Raw genomic sequence first — 22,487 nt, forward strand, 5'->3', positions numbered from 1 at the left:
CACAGAATTATTCCACAGGAAACCTGCCCAGGTGTTCAGGAGACCCCCACCCAGCCCAGTGTGAAGTCATGCCTCAGCCTAGAGCACACCCCAACCAAGGGCTCCCCAGACTTCAGGTCTGTGGGCCATTCTTCCTGCGGCTCTGCCCAGCCAGGTCTCTAGGCCGCGCTCCCAACTTTCCCTGTTCCCTCCAGACATACAGGTAGACACACGGCTCCTCACATAGGTGCTTTGGGAGACACCCAGGACCTAGAACTGACTGCTTGGACCAGGTACACCACCAGGAGTCATGGGTTTCCTCAGGCCTTTGCCCATACCAGGGTCCTTCCCCTGACTGCCATTCCCCCTACTGCCCCCGTTCCTGCCCACGAGACTCAGGGTCTCCCCTGCTCTGCCCAAGGGCCCTGGGGGGTTGTTGGTCACTGTAGGCCTACCCAGAACCTGTCTTTCTTTGTGCCTAAATCAGCCAAGCCTCAGTCTTTTCTCTGGCTCTCACTTCCCTGTCACTTTGCTAAGTAATAATTTCCATGTCCAATTCCATTTCTTTTCTAGTTCTGAAACCTCTAAGCTATCAGCAAGAGGATAGTTCACATGAAAACTAATTACACAAAATCAATATTTAATCACAGACCAACAGCCTGATCCTGCAGAAAAATCCTTTTAAAACTCCACCGCCCTGTACAAATACTTCTTCCCAATGCTTATTTATAGACACCATTTTTGGTGGGGGTAATTTTCATTTTTAATTTCGAAAAGAAAAAAATATCTGTAGACATCCATAGTAGGGAGGTTCCAGGAAGGATTGGGGATCTGAGCTTGCTTGCTTCAGCTCTCTGAGTTTTAAAGTTGAAGATTTTTATTGTTTGTTTTTATTTTTATTCTTTTTTTCAGGGGGGTGTTATTTTCTTCAGGAGTCCCTCAAGACCCTGCTTCCTGCTTCCCCTTGCCCTGTGTCGAGCCCATTTTCTCCGCATTTCGGTTCTGGAACACCCAGGGTCTGCTGTCCCAGCAGCAACTCAGGGGAGCAATGAATCCTGTATATGCAACGTGATAACTTTTTAATTCCAGCCTGCGACGGTGGAGTGCTTAATCTGAGGTTTTTAAATAAAAAGGGTTCAGGGATTGGTTTTATTATAACGTTTATTTCATTTCAGATTTCATGCGCAATTTAGCAAATGCCAGACAGACTTGGGCGATAAACACTTTCTTTTGTGGGGGGAAAAGGCATTTTTATACACCATGCTTAATTTTATTTAGAGTTTAATAGCGATATCAGGGACACTTCAAAGAAAGTTCTTTTTTTTTCTCCCCTTCTCCAAAGAATGCTGGTCTGCTAGCAAAACCACTTGTGCTATTTTATGGTAAGGCAAATTAAAGGCCTTCTCCCCCTTCCTCCCCTACACATGCTTTAGGAAGGAAAACACACACACACACACACACACACACACACGCACTCAGGCAGGCACACAGAATAAACACCCCCTCTACCTTCCATCACCTCTAACTCTCAACTTCTAATTGCAAGATAGATTTCGGCCTCAGTGGGGATCAGGAAGATCTAAACATTTTAACTAAGATTATTGGGATAAATATTTCATAAAGAGCAGGGCAGATATTAAATTGCGCCTATTGATTTTAGTATCACAACCCAATACCGTTCCTTGGCCTCTTCAGTTTAATTGATCTCTTAAGGAAGTCAACCTCGCGCCTGCAGAGGGCCAGGGCCTTGGCCTGGGTATCCGGGGTAGGGTTCTCCCTCTGGTCGGGGCGCCCTCTGCGCGCGGATCTTCTCGGGGCTCCCAGATGCATCGCAGCTCTAGCTGTGGACGCATCCGAGGTGCCCCCCCATAAAGTGGATGAGGGCTCAGGGATCCTCCGGGCGGAAGCCGGCGACCGGGAACCCCAGACGGTGGGAGTAGGTAACAATCGTGTGCTCCTTAGTGAGGGAGGAGCAGGCAGCCAACCGGATTTCTCGAGGAGAACCCTAACTTCAGGGTTCCCGGTCTGCTATCACCTCCAAGAAAATCCGAAGGCGGGCTAACTTGGGCGCCCTAGCAAGCAGGCAGCGGAGGAGAGCCGAGGGTTCGCCCCAGGGCTGAAGCGCAGTCAGCACCCAGAGACTTCTCATGGTGAGTCCTGGAGCTTTGCCTGGCGACCCCATTGTCTGAGCGCCCCGCACAGCTTAGCCCACCTCCCCGCCCCCTGCCCACCCCGTAGGTCTCGCTTCAGTTGGGGGTGGGGAGTTGCGAACTGTCTGAGTGGGAAGGGGGGTGAACAAAGCCAAGCTCCCGCCATTCTCCGACTGCGCGCTCCCCAGCCAGAGGAGCCGGTCGGCCACGGCGCGCCCCCAGCACGCTGGCGTCGGACCCCGAGGCGAGACTCGCGCGGGGGACCCCGTAGCTGGTGAAGTGCGGGTTCATGGCGGGGGCCTCAACAGCCAGCAGCCAGGACCACCTTAAGAGCGAGCCCCGCCCCGGGCCCGGAGCTCGGGCTGCGCTGATTGGTGCAAATGTAATGGCTGAAATTGATTGCTGAAATGCAAAACTTGTTGCTGCTTCTCCCGGCCTGGGCGAGAGGCAGACGCCGAGAGGGGAGCCGAGACCCTCGGAACGCCCCACGCAGAGCACGCCCCCCGCCAGCCGGGAGAGGGGTGCGTGGACCCCCTCAGAGCTGCCCCCGCCCCCCTCCCCATTCCGGGCTTGGAGAGCGCAGCCGGAACGCCTTTAAGTCGGCTAGCCCAGCGTGTCCCCCACAACCGTGTACGCCCCCTTCCCCGAGTCTGAGGGGCACTCGAGAAGCACCTCCGCACGGAGGCAGGGAAACCGAGCGTTGGAGCGACCCAACCCCTCGTCTTGCTGCCCGCCTGCGCCTGGAACAGGGCGTAGAGACCCCCGCGAACTCAGAGACGAACAGCAGAGGATCCAAGCGGCAGGCGGCGGACGTGGCCGCGCAGCGGAGAGCCGGGGTGCAGCGCACCCGCCACGGAGCCGGGGAGCCGCGCATTCTCCCAACCTTTGGCTCCAGCCCCCCGGCACCCGCCGCCTCCCCAGCCTCGCTGCGCCCTTGGCTTGGGGGCCCGCACCAGTGATGCCGAGCGGAGCCTCCAGTCCTCCGACCCGCTGAAGAAGCAGTAGACGCTTGCTCGGGGTCGGCGGGGACTGTGCGAGCGGATCGTGCTTGGCGGAGGCTAGGGCTGCGGAGCGCGGGGACTCCGGGGGGAGGGGTAAGGGACAGTTCCATCCATGCCCGGGCGCCAGCCACGGCTTTGAAGGGTCTTCCTGCCCTGTCCCTTAGCAGCTCTGCCGAGGACTCCGGGAGGCTGCGGGAGGCGTCCTGGGCACCCTACCTGACCCTACCGGCCTTAAGAAGGTGATCGCTCTGCTCTCCCTTCCTCCTTCCCGCCTCCTCCCCACCACTTAACTTTTTGTTTCCGCTCTCCCGCAGCTCCTTTCCTTCCCCGCAAACCCACTCGCGGCTGTGCCAACCGCCGGGGCATGGGCCCCCCAACACGGCTCTTGGAGGCCCCGCGGCGCCGCAAGATGTGAGAGGCCCGCGTCGGGCAGAGCCAGAGCTTCGGGAGAGGAGCTGATAGCCCCCAGCCTCCACACGCCGGGCGAGGTGGCGGTGCGCGCGGCGCCCCCGCGGTGCTGAGCGTCCCGGAGCGCCCAACCCAGGGCCGGAAAGATTAGCTGGCCGGAGGCGCGCCGCGGAGAGCAGGCTGTCATGCCCTATTGATCCCCCCGCCCCCCTCGCCAAGTATGTTTGGGCTGGACCAATTTGAGCCCCAGATCAACAGCAGGAACGCTGGCCAGGGCGAGAGGAACTTTAACGAGGCCGGACTAAGCATGAACGCCCACTTTAAGGCCCCGGCTTTCCACGCGGGGGGACCGCCTGGACCCGTGGACCCTGCCATGAGCGCCCTGGGCGAGCCCCCGATCTTGGGCATGAACATGGAGCCTTACGGCTTCCACGCGCGCGGCCACTCGGAGTTGCACGCGGGGGGGCTGCAGGCGCAGCCGGTGCACGGATTCTTTGGGGGCCAGCAGCCGCACCACGGCCACCCGGGAGGCCATCATCCCCACCAACACCACCCTCACTTCGGGGGCAACTTCGGCGGCCCGGACCCAGGGGCCTCGTGCCTGCACGGGGGTCGCCTGCTCGGCTACGGCGGCGCCGCCGGCGGCCTGGGTAGCCAGCCGCCCTTTGCAGAGGGTTATGATCACATGGCGGAGAGCCAGGGGCCTGAGAGCTTCGGCCCGCAGCGCCCCGGGAACCTCCCGGACTTCCACAGTTCGGGCGCCTCGGGCCACGCCGTGCCTGCCCCGTGCTTGCCGCTGGACCAGAGCCCTAACCGAGCCGCCTCCTTCCACGGCCTGCCCGCCTCCAGCGGTTCCGATTCCCACAGCCTGGAGCCCCGGAGAGTGGCAAACCAAGGAGCCGTCGACTCGCTGGAATACAATTACCCTGGCGAGGCGCCCTCGGGACATTTCGACATGTTTTCGCCTTCCGATTCTGAGGGGCAGCTGCCTCATTATGCGGCGGGTCGCCAGGTTCCCGGGGGCTCTTTCCCGGGCGCCTCGGCCCTGCCCAGAACTGCAGGAATGGTGGGCTTGTCCAAAATGCACGCACAGCAGTCGCAGCAGCCGCAGCCGCCTCAGCAGCCGCCTCAGCAGCAGCCGCCTCAGCAGCACGGAGTGTTCTTCGAGAGGTTCGGCGGGGCCCGTAAGATGCCCGTGGGTCTGGAGCCCGGCGTAGGCTCTAGGCACCCGTTAATGCAGCCTCCCCAGCAGGCCCCGCCGCCCCCGCAGCAGCAGCCCCCGCAGCAGCCGCAGCAGCCGCCACCGCCGCAGCCACCGCCGCCCGGGCTTCTGGTCCGACAAAATTCGTGCCCTCCTGGGCTCCCGCGGCCCCAGCAGGGCGAGGCGGGCACGCCCAGCGGCGGCCTGCAGGACGGGGGCCCCATGCTGCCCAGCCAGCACGCGCAGTTCGAGTACCCCATCCACCGGCTGGAGAACCGGAGCATGCACCCTTACTCCGAGCCTGTGTTCAACATGCAGCACCCCCCTCCGCAGCAGGCGCCCAACCAGCGGCTGCAGCATTTCGACGCCCCCCCCTACATGAACGTGGCCAAGAGGCCGCGCTTTGACTTCCCGGCCAGCGCGGGAGTGGACCGCTGCGCGTCGTGGAACGGCAACATGCACAATGGCGCTCTGGACAACCACCTCTCGCCGTCTGCCTACTCGGGCCTACCCGGCGAGTTCACGCCGCCTGTGCCCGACAGCTTCCCCTCAGGGCCACCCCTGCAGCATCCAGCCCCGGAGCCCCAGTCCCTGCAGCAGCAGCGCCAAAACGCGGCCCTCATGATCAAGCAGATGGCGTCGCGGAACCAGCAGCAGCGGCTGCGCCAGCCCGGCCTGGCCCAGCTCGGCCACCCCGGGGACGTGGGCCAGGGAGGCCTGGTGCACAGCGGCCCGGTGGGCAGCTTGGCCCAGCCGAACTTTGAGCGCGAAAGCGGCGGCGCGGGCGCGGGGCGCCTGGGCACCTTCGAGCAGCAGGCGCCTCACTTGGCGCAGGAGAGCGCGTGGTTCCCAGGTCCGCACCCGCCGCCGGGTGACCTGCTGCCCCGCAGGATGGGCGGCTCGGGCCTGCCCGCTGACTGCGGCCCCCACGACCCCGGCCTGGCGCCGCCCCCTCCACCCGCTGGCTCCGGGGTGCTGTTCCGGGGCCCTCTGCAGGAGCCGCTGAGGATGCCCGGAGAGGGCCACGTGCCCGCGCTGCCCTCCCCCGGCCTGCAGTTCGGGGGCAGTCTGGCCGGCCTGGGCCAACTGCAGTCGCCCGGGGCTGGGGTGGGGCTGCCCAGCGCTCCCTCCGAGCGCCGGCCCCCGCCACCGGATTTCACTGCGCCCGCGCTTGGGGGCCAGCCTGGCTTCCCCTTTGGCGCGGCGAACCGGCAGTCCACGCCGCACAGCGGCCCCGGCGTGAACTCGCCCCCGAGCGCGGGCGGGGGTGGTGGCGGCACGGGCGGCGGCGGCGGCGGGGGCGGCGGGGGCACCTACCAGCCGCAGCCTGATTTCCAGCCCAGCCAGCGCACCTCGGCCAGCAAGCTGGGCGCGCTTTCGCTGGGCTCTTTCAACAAGCCCAGCTCCAAGGACAACCTGTTCGGCCAGAGCTGCCTGGCTGCTCTCTCCACCGCCTGCCAGAATATGATCGCCAGCCTCGGGGCCCCCAACCTCAACGTGACCTTCAACAAGAAGAACCCGCCCGAGGGCAAGAGGAAACTGAGCCAGAACGAGACCGACAGCGCGGCTGTGGCCGGCAACCCGGGCTCGGATTACTTCCCCGGAGGGACTGCCCCTGGGGCCCCAGGGCCCGGAGGCTCGTCGGGGACCAGCAGCAGCGGCTCCAAAGCCTCGGGGCCGCCCAACCCACCCGCCCAGGGGGACGGCACCAGCCTCTCCCCCAACTACACCCTGGAATCTACGTCTGGGAATGATGGCAAGCCGGTTCCCGGGGGCGGCGGCCGGGGACGGGGTCGCAGAAAAAGGGACAGTGGTCACGTGAGCCCCGGCACCTTCTACGACAAGTACTCAGCAGCGCCTGACAGCGGGGGCGCGCCTGGGGTGAGCCCGGGGCAGCAGCAGGCGCCTGGCGTGGCCGTCGGGGGAAGCTCCGCAGGCGAGGCGCGCGGTGCACCGACGCCTCACGAAAAAGCGCTCACGTCGCCGTCGTGGGGGAAAGGGGCCGAGTTGCTTTTGGGGGACCAGCCGGACCTCATGGCGTCCCTGGACGGTGGGGCCAAGTCGGACGGAAGTTCCCCGCACGTGGGAGAGTTCGCCTCGGACGAGGTGAGCACGAGCTATGCCAATGAGGACGAGGTGTCATCCAGCTCCGACAACCCCGTGGCCCTGGCCAAAGCGAGTAGGAGCCCCCTGGTGACAGGCTCGCCCAAACTCCCTCCTCGTGGGGTGGGTGCCGGGGAGCACGGACCGAAGGCGCCCCCGCCTGCGCTCGGCCTGGGCATCATGTCTACCTCTACCTCGACCCCTGACAGCTATGGCGGCGGGGGAACGGGCCATCCGGGCACTCCCGGCCTGGAGCAGGTCCGGACCCCAACGAGCAGCAGTGGTGCGCCGCCACCCGACGAGATCCACCCCCTGGAGATCCTCCAGGCACAGATCCAGCTACAGAGGCAGCAGTTCAGTATCTCTGAGGACCAGCCTCTGGGGCTCAAGGGTGGCAAGAAGGGTGAGTGTGCTGTCGGGTCCTCGGGCGCACAGAATGGCGACAGCGAGCTGGGCAGCTGCTGCTCTGAGGCGGTCAAGAGCGCCATGAGCACCATTGACCTGGACTCGCTGATGGCAGAGCACAGCGCCACCTGGTACATGCCCACTGACAAGGCCTTGGTGGACGGCTCGGACGACGACAAGACGCTGGCACCCTGGGAGAAGGCCAAACCCCAGAACCCCAACAGCAAAGAAGGTATATGCGCCTATTCCCTGTTTCCTTCTCACCTCCCAGAGGCCTGCCCCAGCCCCACTGCAGGCCTTAGGCTCCACCTGGAAGGCTCCAGGAAAGGGGAGGGTCCCATGGGCTTAGGAGGGCACAGGGCCCTCTCAATGCCCAGCTCAGAGATGGATACTGTTCCTCTGATTCCACCAAGGGTTCTGTGGGTAGACTTCCCCCTGGCCCCCAGGTGCTGCCAGGTAGACTCTAGTTCCACCAGGTGGTAAGAACTTAAGTGGGCAGCCCTTTGAGGATTGTGTAGAGTCCCCCACCAGCGTCAAGTTTTAACTGAGTTGCTGGGGGCTCAAGCACACTCTGCCCCTTCCCTTTCACACTAACACCCTTCCTCACCCTCAACATTCAGGCTGATTCCACGTTTAGGAGTTGTGTGCCAGCCTCCCTGCCCACTTCCTGGCAGGACACCTGGGAAGTTGTGTAAATGCCCCCCCACCTTTTCCTAGTCAGCCCACCTCCAGCTTGAGTTCCCTTTGGTGTGCCAGCTTCCTTAGAAAAAAAAAGTTACTAGCTCGGCAGCATCAAACAGAGGCAACGCCTAATTTGACATTTGTTCCTAATGAATAGCTGTTTTGTCTCTTCTTAACTATTAGAGTTTCATTGAAAAACTGGAGACCCGCAGGGGTTGTTGGAGGCAGGCAGCCTTTTCTGGGTGCATCTCTTTGACATTTGCTGGGGTGGGGCTGGGGCTGGGGTGGGGTCTGCTTGGCAGAGACCAGACCACTCAGCCAGGGCACCATTTGTGTATGGGGATATGGATATATATTCTTAAGACACAAAGGGCCCGCGTTTGTCAATATCTCGCCTGGCTTTGGTGACAGATGTCTGCTCCCAGCTCTTGTTTGCATTCTAAGCACCCCCTCCCCACGAGGTCTGGAGGCCTCTAAGGTGGATGGGGTGGGGGTTTAAATGAACTGCCATTGCAGTTAAAGTATTAACAGTTTTTTAAATCTAAAGATGACTGGGCTGCAGTAGGTATCTATTTTATTTTAATGGGGCTTTTTTGTTTTTCATGGATAGTGGCTGCTGAAAATTAGGTAACATCAACTTTTTTCCCCCATTCCTACCTTTTTCTTTTAAACCCTACTTGAATCCCCTTGGTTTCACAGGGCCAAATATTCCCATGGAACCAGTGGCTGGCCATTTAACCCTGTGTTTTAAAAACGTGTCCCGATTCTTGCCCTCTCCTAGAGTCCTTTCCGTCTGTCTCCGTTTTTCTAGCGCTCTCCACATCCTGCCATCTCTTGACCCTGGGTTGAAGGTGACGGTTGGTTTTAGGAGACCGGCATGCAGGCGGGCCAGAGGAAGGCGGAGGGGGAGGGGAGGTGCATCAGGAGTTGGGTGGCTCAGAACTCGGGGCTTTCACCGCTGCCCCTTCGCCCCTTCCCGGGGAGCTTTCCCGCTCAGGTTTTCTAATTCATGAATGCGGCCTCGCCGCTTTTTTCTTTGTTCGCCTACTGCCCAGCCTGGGACGCCGCTCCCTCATTTGAAGCCGAGTGTTTAGCATGCACAGCAGACGCTGCGGCCAGCATCAGCATTCTCCAGGCTTCTCCCAGGCAAGGCCATAAATTGCTTAGTTTGGGACCCTCCGCTTCTTTCCCCTGTTTACTTCCCCCTTCTTTTTAAAATGGAGTTGGACACAGCATCCTACTCGCTCGGCCTCCCTTCTCTTATTTTCTTGTACACAACATCTCGATCCCGCGATCGATAGCTCGTTAGCACAAATCCCAGCCCCTGTCGCTTCTACCTGGCTTGGTCTGGCTGGCCCTCCCTACCCCCAACCCCCCAGTAATTAGGAACATATTGGCCAAAATGGGGTGAGAAAAGTTGAAGAAAAGACCTGATTTAGAGAATTAATAAAGTAAGAACAGTAGCACTTGGCCTGCGAGTTTTCTGAAGGTCCTTGGTGGGCTAGGAGGAGAGGAATTGGGTGGTTTTAATGAATTTTTTTAAAAACGGTGTCTGTAGAATTCCCAGGACCATTTCATCTTACTTTATGGAAAAGAAAAACATAAAAAAGGCAGGCTGTGAATGAAGAAATGTCCTTAAAGAAATGTCTAGTTTTGTTTGTTTCATTATCACAGTCAGAGGAGGGAAAATATTTTTTTGGAAACAGATGCTAGTCACTTTAGGGATGATTTCCCCTGTAAGCTAAACCCAGCCCTCCCTTGCTCACTGGAGTACAGGGACTTCCTTCAGGGACCTGCTGCGGGGTGGCTGCCTTAGAAGCATCAGCAGGGACACCCACTTGACCTCCTTTGTTTTCCACTCTGATGAGGGAAGGACAGTTTTCTAGATAAAGCCCTGAATTGAGGTCACTCGCAGCTTCTGCTAGTTAAGGCTTTATAAGGTATCTGCATCCCATTCGTGCTCCCTTACTGGTAGTAAATAAGGATGATTAAACTTTTCATTATGATAACACCCTGCAGTTCCATCTGCACATGTTGTATAAATAGGTACACAGAGGCTTCAACAGGCCCCTGAGTCCCCTGGCTGAAAATCAGAGTGAAGTGTGCCACTTCAAAATAGAGTTAGAAAAAAATTAAAGTAAAACATTCTGCTTTTCCTTTAACACATGTCCCTGGACCCGTCTGCCATGAAGCAGTTGGTGTTCTGCAGCTTTGAGGTGTACCTTTTTGGGGTTCCACCCCCAGCAAACACTTTCTTCTGCCTACCCCTTTCAGGCCAAGCCCATTTTTGTAATGATATTTTATTTTGTCATGCTGTAAAACACGCTAGTACTAATGTGATTAAATATTGACACCGTTTCTGAAATTCTTTGCTCCGATGACAAAATACTAGTCAGTATTTAACAAAATGATCCGTGCTCGGATTGGAGACAACGAATAAGTCTTCGGAACTGCGCAAGCTGTGTAGCCACTGGGACGTGCCCAGATTGTCTTATGGGGTTTAGACGTCCTTTGGAGGGGAGGGAACGCCACTGGCAAGTTGAAGTTCTCAAAAACTCCAGGCCAGAATCACATGTGATTATGATTTTTTTTTTACCGGGAAAGTGAGCTTGTCCAAATTATGCTTCTCCTGACTCCTTGATCAACCCACCAGACAACTTTTATGTAATGAAATTCTACATCTCATCCTGAGGTTCTGTTTGCACAAAGTTGGGGTGGGGGAAGGGTGAAATTGTGCAAAGGAAAAAAAAAAAAATAACCAGCCTGCGTTTGGGCCTATTCAGACATCTGTTACATCCGTGAGGCTTGCATGAATTTGAAAGTAGTTTGCAAAATTGTCCACCTATCTTTGTAATAGATGTGTGGCTATGGAGAAATTTCAAAACAGATAGAGAAGGAGAAATAATGATAGATTGTAGATAAAGGATATGAAGCCTGAGAAAGTATGTTTCTCCCCTCCTGACCCTTGCGATTTTCAAAACTTGAATTCACTGTATTCTGTAATAAGTTTATCTTTGCCGAACTTTCATTCTGTTGGTAGCTCTCTATCTTGAAATCCAGAGGAGTCTAGAAATGTTCTCTCACACTGAAATGGGAGAGGTCTCCATATACGCTGTGCATGCAATCCTGCCCTATTTGGAAGTATGATATTTTTACAGTGATGCAAGAGAAATTTTTGGAATTTCATGCTTCTCTGTGCTCCCGTCGGAACACAGTAAGCAGTGCTGAGAAATACTAGGCAGGCAGGATTTGAGCATTGCATTTCCTTGGACATGGGGCAGGCTTGGCAGGAAGGGGGTGTCCTAGTGCTGTTTCTCTGAGTCATTTCCCTGCTCCCCACACTGTGGAGAAAATTTTTCAGGCGCACTCAAACTTGTTTGAGGAAGGCGAGGAGCATTGCCTTCCCATTTCCCTGCGAAATCACCCAGCATGGGTTGCATGCCTTCTTCATGTGACTTTTGTGCCCCCGGAAGATGTAACCCAAAACTTCGCAGGTGCTAATCAGGGGTAATGTAAACAGATAGGAGCCCCCTTTGTGCGGCTGACATTCGGGCCTGCCTGCTCCCTGGCTAGTCCGGGACATACTACTACTGTTCTTTGGTGCTTGTTTAATATTTCATGGCTGTAATAAACCTGTCTTCTTTGCCCGCCTCCCGACATAAAGCCCAAGCTAGCACACATCTGCAATTACACATTTCTACTAAATATTAATAAAGGACAGGATGTTTTAAGCGGCTGAAGTGAAGCTTATCGGCGTTAAACTTATTATGGTTTCTACCACTGGATTTTTCTGGCTAATTTTGAATTAGCCACTGCCCTCTAATACATATTATATATACTTATATATTCTTATATGTACCAATATGTACCATTTTTTTAGATTGAAGTGCTTTCTTCAAGGATAGCTTCCTTTAATATAAATTCATTTAGATTTCATGTGAGGCCCCTTCAGACTGGAAGTAAGAGACTGTTGTAATGTACTTCTATTTTGTTGAGGTTTCTAGGAAAACAGCGAGGGTTGGTTAATCTAATTTCTCTTTCTAGCAATGAAATTCTATGATTCCTGATATGATTTTGTTTGCCTGACAGAGGTGTTTACATTTCCACAAAGAATCTTAATAGGTCCTGAAAACATGGCTCTCCTCGCCAAGAGGTTACTTGATACTCTCTGCTGATACAAAATACACATCTTTAATAACCAGTCTGGGAGGACCAGGTGAGATTAGAGGAGGGAAATTCTTCCCACTGCAGAAGGGCAAACTTGACTGTGTCCTTGGGATTTCACAGAGTCTCTTGAACTCACTCCATGCTGGAAGGTTTTGCAAAATCGCCCCTTTCTCCACTTAAGTGACAGTAACACTGGGTCGTGTTCTTTGCCCAGGGAGTGATCTGCTTTGCCGAAAGCATTTAGGAGATAAACACTTCTGGTAGGGAATACTGTATTTACCTCTGTTTGGTTAATTTTAGAGATGAACAGACTACCGCTTTATGTAATAGGATCAAATGTCCAGGGAGTGTGTGAGGGCAAGCAGGCCTCCCAGGCACACTGCAACCCCAAAACACCAAACCCTCCTGTGCCAGAAGGGACCTGGGCCAACCTGAGGCCTCTTGTAACCAGTAGGTGTACCTTATATCCTTCCCCCGCTGATCCCCTGTTTATGTCACTCACATCTTCAGTCTGGAGGGTCTGGAATAATCCAGCTTCGTCATTTTGACTCAAGTCAGGATTTTGACTTGCCGAGTGATGTGTTTGTTTTAGGATGGTATCTATTTTTAGGCGCGACTTGGGTGGACAGATTTGAGTGTGGGGTTTGACTGCTAGTGGCAGAGATGTTGATATATACATGAGCGTGTGATTGAGAAGAGAGACATTTGGGGGAGCATTTTCAAGTTTCCTTGCCTTCTCGCACACACTGCAGCCAAACGAAGTCGTCTGGGGGCTGGCTTGGAAGGAGTAGGGCTGAGGTGGGTGTCAGGTCTGGGTCTGCCTACAGCCCACCTGAGGAAAGCAGGGCCCCACGCAATTCAGCGTGTGAATGTGCTCCCCTCTCTATCCCCCTCGCCCTACCCAGCACACGCACATATACATATGCATGGCCAACTGCATTTCCATTAAATCCTCCAGCTACTGCTCCAGTGTACCCTTAATCTGCTTCCTGAAGGCGAGTAGAGGAAGGAACTAACCCTTTGGTCTCAATGGCTGTAGCAGACAGGTTCTGATTCTGTAAAGGACTGAATGAGCACAAGTCTTAAAAACGGAGGGAGGATTTTGAAGATCCTGATTACGGAATCTCTGCCTCACAGGCCTCCTGGGCCGTGGGTGACATTGCTGTGGAGTATTTCAGTAGCAGACGCACATTGGCCCATGTTGGGTTTCGTGCGTGTGCTTGCATGGAGGTGTTTCTCTGGCTGGGTTCAGCTAACACCACTCTCCAGCCAGGAGAGGAATCTCGGGACCAGTGCCCACCCCCACCCCTAGTCCCCCACTCCTCTACTCTCCCCCTCCCCATTGTGGGAAGCAGACTCTGCTTCTCATTTATGGAAATTCCTCTCCTTTATTGTAATCTTTTGGTACTGATGACATGGAGGAGACGACGCTGGGCTTTCGAATTAGTCACAGCCTTGCCTTCAGGGACCCTCTGTGTCCTGGCACACAACAGTTCAGTGGACAGTCCCCAGCTCAGTGCCACACAGACCCCGAGAAACTGTGAATGGGACCCAAAGGAAGAGATGGTTTCTGGGACCCTGGCACATTCCATGGGACGGGTCGCCCAGCAAGGAGGTGGCCCCAACAATTTTCTGCCGTCTTCCAAGAATCTGACAACATGCACCCAGCATGCAGCCTCACCCGGGCAGTCAGTTACTTTAGGGTGTGAATGTGAAGATCCTCTGTGGGTATGCATTTCAGGGGGCAAAAACTCTAAACTTATTTTGTGACTGTGATCAAAAAGTAGAGTAAAATTTACTTGAGTGAGGAGAGCCGTTTGAGGGGCATCTTTCTCATGGGGTGTAATTATTGTAGGACGCCGAGGCCCGCTTTGTTAGCAGGCCTGCATTTTAATCAGCGGCCTCTGAGGTTTGGGAATCAAGGGAAGGGTCTGCTCCCAGCGTGGTGTCTGCTCAGAAAGAACACGGGGCCGGGGGAGGCAGATAAACTGCCACGGGTCTCCATGCATCTTGAGATCCAAAGGGCTGTTTTGGGTCCCTGGTAGCTGCGAGTTATGGCCATGTCAGACTGGCACCCCTGGCACGTACTGAGTAGGAGTCCGTGGAGCTGGCTACAGCTTCCCAAATTCTCATTCTCCCTCATGGCTGGGAAAGCAGCAGGTTCTCTTGCTCAGTGCTTGCTTGCAAAGCTGGATCAGAAAGAGAACTTTACAGTGATCGTGTGCATATCCTTCACGATTTATACATTATTGTGTGGACCCAAATGCCCTTTAAACATAAAGACGATTGCATTTAACAGTTCGGAGGCCTGAGCACATTCACAGTAACAAATTGGCTTTTTCTCAATGTCCCAGAAGGAATATTGTACATGGAATACACTCCTCTAAAAAAGAGGAAAAAACTCCCAATAAACATCTCAACGCAAACTCACATCATTGGGGGGGAAAGCAGGTTTCAATGCTCTGCTTTTTAAAGCTCAGGGGTCCAGTGAACTCCTCTCACCCCACTTCCTCTAGAGCTGTTAGAATCTTCTGTGCGGTCCACAGCCTCCACCTTCCCTCCCATCTTTGACCTCTCAGTGGAAGATCTTAGGCTCATGAAATGTTTGGCCCTGGGATCCGTTCTCAGCAGTTCCTGGTTTTCTGGGTTGTAGGCTGACTAACCTGGACTAGCGTGTGTTTGGTTTGGGTAGAATGAGGTGTACTGGGCCATGGTTTAGGAAAACAGATCCTTCGGCAAAGGTGCATTTGGGGCCCGTTGCTGTGGATGGTCTTTGGAGAGCTGAGCACCCTGAAGATGCCCAGAAGGGAACGAGGTCTTACTTGTATGTAGCCTGTGTGTCTCGAAAATTCTCCGCAGATATGCAAAAATAGATGGTGATGGGTGTGGCTTGGGAGGAAAGTCAGACTGACTTTGGTGCGGAGGCACCTGGTGGCCTTTAACCCGCTTCCGCTAGTCTGTCTTGGGAGAACTAAGTGGCCCATAGGTGTGTTCGGTTCTGATGATTTAAAATGTGTTTTCCCTTCTCACTGCTGGTAAGAACTTAAACAGTGTTTGGGCATAAAGGTTTCATTACCTCTTAAAGCTCAGGTCGAGAATTTCTTCGTAGCCACGCTGTCACGGGCCTTTCTGACCAGCTGGCTTTGCGCGGTGTGCTTGGGGAAATCTGCCCGCCCCAAAGTCGAGGGCCTCAGTGTGGTGGTAGTGGGAGCTCCTAGGACGTGAGATGGCAGGTTAATGAGCAGGTCCCTCCACACACACACTTGTGTGCGCACGCACACACACCCTGCTCCCCCTTCATCCAGTTACCCAGGGCAGGGTGAGATGTCAAAAAGATACGACCCTTTTCAGTTACCGTGAAGCAGTGTTTTCAGACGCCCTTGGATCTTGGAACACAAGCATTGTGGAGTGATTGGCAACGGCCACCCGGCATAAAATACTTCTGAGGGACCATCTTATGGTCAGAAAGGGGTGGGGGAGTCTGCTGCAAGCATAGCCTGCTTTGAAATCCCCAAAGCTCAGCCGTCCAGGGAGTGCAGGGGTGGACTGAGAAATCACCAATAAATAAGTGGATTCTGCCCTGTCTTTGCGGGCTGTTTGAAAAGTCCTTGAAAATGTTAGGATGGGGTCCTGATGTGGATACTCTGTCCTTCTTTCCTACCAGCTGGAAAGCAGAGAGAGAGAAACACCTCTAGTTAGGAAGATGGAGATTGGGGTGCAGTTTTAATTTCTCGGTAGGGGTAATAAAGGGTGGATGGTGGGGGACACAGTCCACATGAATTGAAATTTTATTTACTGCCACATGGGCTTCAAGAGTGGAAACTAATTCATAAATGTAGAAGTAATTTATAAAGCCTCTTCCACGAGGCCAGAAGTCAGGGAATTACTTGAGGACTTGTGTTGGCCATCGTAAAGGATGGAAGGTTCTTGGCTTGGCTCTGCCTGCCGGGCCTGGGGCTTCCACATGACCACAGATGTAACGGGGAGCATAGATGTAGAGGACCCAGCTGGGGACTGATGACCACATCGTGGGTCTGTTAGCAATCAGGGCTGTTTCTGTTTAGTTAGTGGCCAAGGCAGGCATATGGGAGGTGGGGGATGAAGACCCAGCCGGGCCCTGGGTGGGTTGAGAACTCCTTAAGTGCCTGTGGTCAACTTCTCCTGGGGAGGAGTTGGCCCTGCTTGTGGACTCATCGAGTTTCACAGATGCGCCCAGGTCTTTCCATTCAAGAGGGACTATGGGGGTGGAACAAGGAGTTACCTTTCCTTTGGTGACCCCATATGGTGACTTCCCTTCCAGCACCCCGCCTCTTCAGACCTGCAAGGCAGGTTCCCACTGCCTTGAAATGCAAGCCATGTCCTCCCATACAGTATATATATATTTTCCCATTTTCTGAATGGTGGGCAAAAAGGGGATGAAACAAGGTGACGAATTCAGCAAGGGGAAGATTTTCCTGACTCAAGATAAGCCAAGTGTGGAACAGAGCTGGAGAAGTGAGAGTCTTCTCTCTGCTCCTCTTGGGAGACCCACGGTCTAGCCATCAGCAGCCCTTCCTGCTTTTGCAGTGGGGCCTGATAGGCTCAACACAAATTGACCATTTCCATCCTCTGCAGTGTAACTCATGGTGGTGGTTTAGTATTTGGAGGAAGGGAGGCTGTGGACCAAAATTTGGCTTTTTTAAACAAGAGCAATTTCACGATCCTTATGCCGTGACTATTTCTAAATTGTCTGGGCATAAAGCTTTGGTTGCCTTTTGCTAATTTCTGCTCGTGTGCGTGCACCCGCGCTGGCGCACACCCGCGCACATGCACATACACAGGCAGGCCTGAGAAGTCTTAATAAGAAATGAAAAAAACTAATGTTTTCTTCCCCCTAGGAAGAAGCTCATACAAAGTTTTGGCCCCGTTCAGTTTAAAGGAGAAGCTATTGATCTCAGTGCGGTCAATTTTTGCCGAATTTGTAATCCTGTTAGGGCTCCGGGAAAGCCATGATTAATTTACTTGTACATTTCAGTATTTTAGGTCAGTTTAGTTAATAAGCATTTATTTTGTGTTCAGTGTGTGTGAAGCATTTTTCTGGGATTACAGTTGTGTGTGTGGTGTGTATGTGTGTGCTCTCAAGGGTGAGCGTGCCCGCTTATGGGCCTGCTTGTCTGTCGTAGAATAAAGGTTCCCAGTCATGTTTTCTGCCACCTCCCCAGGAAAGGAAGAGGGGGTGAGTGGCCCCTTCAAGCATCACTTTTTGGGGAAGAGAAAGAAAAAGCCCCAACCATCCAGCAAATCCAGCATCCCAGAGCCTCAGAGACAGCTGAGGGACATGGACTTCCTCGTGGGGCCTTGGTCCTGGGAAACTTTTTGAACAGTAATTCTTAATTGCCTGGGAGCTAAGCAAGGAGATGGAGAAGAGTTCTCTTTGGAGCAGCTTCCTTGCTGCTGCTTGACAAATGGTGGTGCTGGTGTGTGTGTGTGTGTGTGTGTGTGTGTGTGTGTGTGTGTGTGTGTGTGTGTGTGTGTGTGTGTGTGTGTATGTAACTTTTAGAGAAACGCATGGCTTGACTTCCAAAGAAGGAAGAAAAAGTATGCATAAGTCTCAAAAGCTGGGAAAAGGAAAAAACAAAGCAAAACAGCCTGCAGCTTTGGCCTTTCCAAATGCTGAGTCTCAAAAGGGGAGCATGTGTCATTTTGATGGTGCGGGCTCTTCAGCGGGGTGTCTCTGGGTAGCCCCCTCTTCCCCACTGGGCTCCCCACAGCCTTCCTGTCTCTCTGCTTCCAGATGATGGGTTAAAATTCCACTTTTTTTTTTTTTAAAGACAGGTTTTGTCCATAACAGTTTCAGAGGATCAAATGTTTTCCTGAGCACCCCCACCCCCATTTGCTTGGTTCTGCACACACCAGTTTCTGCTGAGGCCTTGCCTTTGCAAAGCGAGGATGCTATGACTATTTTTGGCACTGAGCCAGCCTGCAATGAACTCGAGGCACTGAGGAAGCAGGCATTTGGAGAGATGAGGATACAATTTCTTTTTTTATGTGGGCCGTTAAAGTCTAATGGACATTGGTGTCTGGCCTTAAATTTGGAGAGGGTCTTTATCTAACCCTTAAAACCAGAGTCGTTTCCGGTAATTATGACACCCCAGGCTCATCCACTAAATCTTCCCGAAGCTTGTCTGGAAGATGGCTGGGATTGTGGGGAGTGGGAACACAGAGGGGGCACACCTGTTACCTGTATCAGCTATAATTACGGCATTTCTGGACTCCTGGTTTGAAAGGAAGAATTTACGGACTGAGCAATGCCAGAAGAGAGCGGCCCGAAGCGTTCTGGCTCCTGGCAGTGAAATCACAGGGCCCCCATGCTTGGTGCCCCGTCACAGCCCCTGCATTTCCTTAATGAATTAATTTAGCTCCCCGACATTTGGTATTAAGTAAGTAGTTATTTTGGGAATCCAAGAGAGAAAGAGCTGGAAGACTTTTATTTTTAAACTTTTTGGAAAAAAATGGAAAGTATTGCAGTTTGAAGTCTGAGACGACGGGGCGTCCAGGCGTGTGCTGTCGTGGGGGAGGACACGTTTGGTGGGACGTGGCAGAACGTGGCAATGCAGTCTGGCCCCATCCCTGCCTCTGCTTTTGCTTCTCTGCAGAGGAGGGGATTTTTCCGTTGTTAAGAATGGTGGAGGCCACACCACCCAAACCCCATGCAGTTTGCTTGAAAGTATTGTTTAGATTATTCTCACTTTTCAAATCGAGAGAAACTTAGTTTAATGGGAAAAGAGCAGTATTACTATCTTGGTGTGTTTGCTTTAGCGTTTAAAAATAGTTTGTTTTCATATCCTGAATTTCATCCTTTCCTTGTTTGCTTGTTTGATGGAAACCCGTGAATGGGGGTGCGCGTGTATGTGCGTGTGGGATAGCAGCACACGCATCTATACACGCGGAAGCAGTCAGAGGGTTGAAATCACACAACCAAAAATCGGTTGCAATTTTACAGCTGGCTAAAGGGACCCAGAGCATTTGCTTTTAACTTAAACCATCTTGTCCCTTCCTCCCCCATCAGCACACCACTCCACTCCTGCCCCACCTCCTTCAGCAATATTTATTTCTTCCTTAAAAAAGGAGTGCTGGGCCTGTTTGCTGAGGCCCCTGTTGGAATAGATTTTCAGGGGTTATGTATTAAATGTGTTTGAGGACGATTTCAGCCCTCAGCCTGGTTGCCCTGGTACTAATGGTAGCAGGGCCTATTACAGAGAGGCAAAGAATATTGTAAATGGCTTATGCAGAAAAACCATTTAGATAAAAATGCAATTTTCCCTTCTGCATAGAGTGCTAAGAATTAATAGCACGTTCTTTCTAAATGGGTATTTTTGTATTATATTTTCCTCCTAATGAAATTCTTCTCCCAAACAGGAGCATGTTTCATTTTGAACTTTAGAGTAAAATTGATCTGTTTTTTAAGCCTGCAAAAACTGGTGTCCCAGTTTTCAGCAAGCCCCATCCGTCCCAATGCTGTGCCCAAGGTTTTTGAAGTCAGATGTGCTGAGGACCGGAAAGGGTGGTTCTGTCACTCTCCACGCCAAGGCCAAGAGTAGGGAGAGGACCAGGTGTGCCCACATTTTGTTTTCTTCTTCCTTCTCCTCGGGGTGGGTTTGGGAGTGTTTGGTGGTTTCAACCAGTAGAGAAGCTGGTCTTGAAATTCAAGCTGTTTGTGCTTGGGCTCCCTACCCTCTCACCTGCCCTCTGTAGGGACCTTCTCTCGTGTCCCAGGGAATTTCCCATCATCCTCCTGGTACATCCCTCTCTCCCTGGCTTTTTCACTACTTCAGGGGAGACCCAGGTGCCCACTGCCTGCTCCCTGTTATGTGACAGCTGTAAACAAGGATGCTTTTTCTCCCAAGAACCCACTGAGGGCTGGTTCTGCAGTCTGGCTCTCTGCCAGGGCCTATGTGGCCATTTTGGGAGGAGTGGAAATTCAGAACTTCTTAGAAGGCCTGCTTCATGCATTCCAGCAGAAGCTCGCGGTGGCATCATTGCAGAAAGTCTTTGAGAGCTGACGGTGCCGGCTGCCACGGGCCGGTGTCGGCTGACCGGATTTTTCCTGCTTGGGTGTGTACGTGGAGATATCGGGTAGATTTGTGTTGGCAACTTAGACGTCCAGATGTGACGGCGGTCGAAACCACAGTGCTGTGGGAGATGAACGTCCCGAAACATGTGCGTGTAGTTTTCCTACTGAAGTAGCACTAAAGTGAATGGTTTGGGTTAAATTTTAGAATGGGAGACAGCTTCTCCCATGTTGGTGTCCCTTCTCCACCACACTGTCCAGCTGAGAGACCCAAGCTCAGAGAGGGCAAGCAACTCAGCCAAGGTCACAGAGCACAGCTGCAGAACAAGAATTGGACTGTGCCTGACCCTCTCAGCCTTGGCCTTCCCTTACCTGGGAGCTGGCAGCTGATTTTTCCTGGCTAAGCCTTGTGCAGACCAGGGCCGGAGTCGTCTTCAACCAGAAGGTTCCAAGCTTTTGCAGAGAACACAGTGACACATGTTCTTGGTGGCAGTAGCACTGGTTCCCCTTCCTCTTACAGAGACGGATGTCGTAGAGGAGGTGATTCTTGACCCTGGGGAAACTGAGGCAGCACTGGGTCCTGTCAGATGAGCGATCTAGGTTTCAGGTCTGACCCTTTGACCCCTCTGAGCTTTGTGACCATAGCCACTTCAATACTCCTAGCTTGGTTTCTTCATGCAATTGAAAAAAGGGAAAAAGAAAATAGTGCTTACCTAATAGAAGTATTGTGAGGACCAAAGACGGTGATTTTATCTAAATAAGACTGAATAGGATGATTGTAATGATGTAGTTAAGAGCAAGGCTCTGGAGCACAAGGTCAAACCCCAGAAACATTTCTTATCTGTGTGATCTTGGGCAGGTTACTCAACCTCTCTGTGCCTCCATTTCCTCAGAGGTGAATGAGGACAGTAGTTTCCACCTCCTGGGGCTGGGTGAGTTAACATACATGGATAGATGCTCAGGAGACTGCCCGACACAGAGGAAGCCCGGGGCCAGGACCAGCTTATTTTTACTGATCTGTTGTGTTTCAGATGTTTCATATGTAGCATCATGTGACCCTTTGAAGTGCAGGATGACGTTGCTGCCCTTGTCTGTCCCATCTTGGGGATGAGGAGACGAGTCACAGAGAGGGTATGTGACCTGTCCTCGGCTCTCGAGTGGGGAAGGCCGGAGAAGCATGCCAGGCTGTGTATGGACGCTCAGATGTCGCCGGGCTGGGACTGTGGCAGGATCTCAGGCCTCATTGCGGGGCTCTGTCCTTGTGGGGGAGCAGCTGGTGGGCTGGTCCCTGCCCGGTGAGGTCAGCCGTGTGCAGATTGCGTTGCCGGCGGGGGGATGGCAGCACCATGGCGTCTTCAGCCTGACAGCTCTCCCTGTGCACTGAAGGAATAGTTCCCTGATATGTGTGAGTGATGGTCAGCCTTCTTGTGGAAGGAATTCATAAGACGAGCTGTCCCTGGCCTCTGAGCACTTTGCCAGGAGCCCGCACCGGCCATAAGCAATCTGGAAGCTGGCAATAAAATAATTAGAAGCTCTGTGTCTGGCACCTCAGGTGGGGCTTTGGAACCTGGTGGGCTTGGGCTACACGGGGGAGTGAGAGCAGGAGATAGGCAAGCTTGAGAGTGGGTGAGCGTCCAGCCCCAGGGGGGGTGGCGGGGGTTAGCTGCCAGCAGGCCTCGGTTTGGGTCTTAGCTCTGCTATCTGTGTGCTCTGTGACCTTGGGCAGGCGGTTCACCTCTCTGAGCTTGTTTCCCAACCTGTAGCACAGGCGTAAGCCTGTGCCCCTCAGAGGGTTCCTGTAGGGGTTGATGAGTCCTGGGGGCAGTGAGCAGCAGGGCCACAGGGCAGTGAGCAAAGCCTGTGGAACAGCCTGTGAGGAGTCATTCCCTGTTCCCGTGTTGGACCCTTGGCCAAGTTGTGGCACCTCTCCCAGCCTCAGTGTCCCCAGTTGCAAATGGAGAAGAGCAACACATCTTCCTTAGGGCGCTGGCTGTGCTTCGCACCAGAGATGATATGACCCCCTGGGGGGGACACGTGGCAATGTCCGGAGGCATTTTGGGGAGGTGCCAGGAGGGAGTCTGCTACTGGCACCCAGTGGGTAGAGGCCAGTGATGCCGCTAACCGACCTGCAATGCACAGGCTTGTCCTGGCCCCAGTCTCCCCAAGAGAGAATTATCAGCCCCAAATGTCAAAAGGGCTGAGGTGAGAAACCCTGAGCTGTAGCAAGGGTGAGGTTCAAAATAGCCAAAACATTACCATGTACTAAAGTCTGAATTTGAAAGCGCCTGGCATATTTATTCATTCAACAAACACATGTGAAGCACTTAGCCTGCAGCAGTGCT

The 22,487-nt window shown here is 53.7% G+C and overlaps 1 protein-coding gene across 3 annotated transcripts in view; it reads left to right on the plus strand.

Moving 5' to 3' along the window:
• Positions 1–1,863: 1,863 nt before the first annotated feature.
• The window catches only part of MN1 (MN1 proto-oncogene, transcriptional regulator), a 47,923-nt gene continuing 27,299 nt past the window's right edge, over positions 1,864–22,487 (plus strand). The window contains exons 1-2 of one of the 3 annotated variants that reach the window (XM_036908933.2): positions 1,864–2,129; positions 3,445–7,479. In XM_036908933.2, the coding sequence (XP_036764828.2) occupies positions 3,759–7,479 (3,721 nt within the window). In that variant the 5' untranslated portion in view covers positions 1,864–2,129; positions 3,445–3,758. Of the gene's footprint in view, positions 2,130–2,485; positions 3,370–3,444; positions 7,480–22,487 lie in introns of those variants that run through there. The other 2 variants (XM_036908932.2, XM_057491350.1) reach the window with 2 other exon arrangements.

This window comes from Manis pentadactyla, chromosome 14 (genome assembly GCF_030020395.1).
Source record: "Manis pentadactyla isolate mManPen7 chromosome 14, mManPen7.hap1, whole genome shotgun sequence".
Classification (NCBI taxonomy): domain Eukaryota; kingdom Metazoa; phylum Chordata; class Mammalia; order Pholidota; family Manidae; genus Manis; species Manis pentadactyla.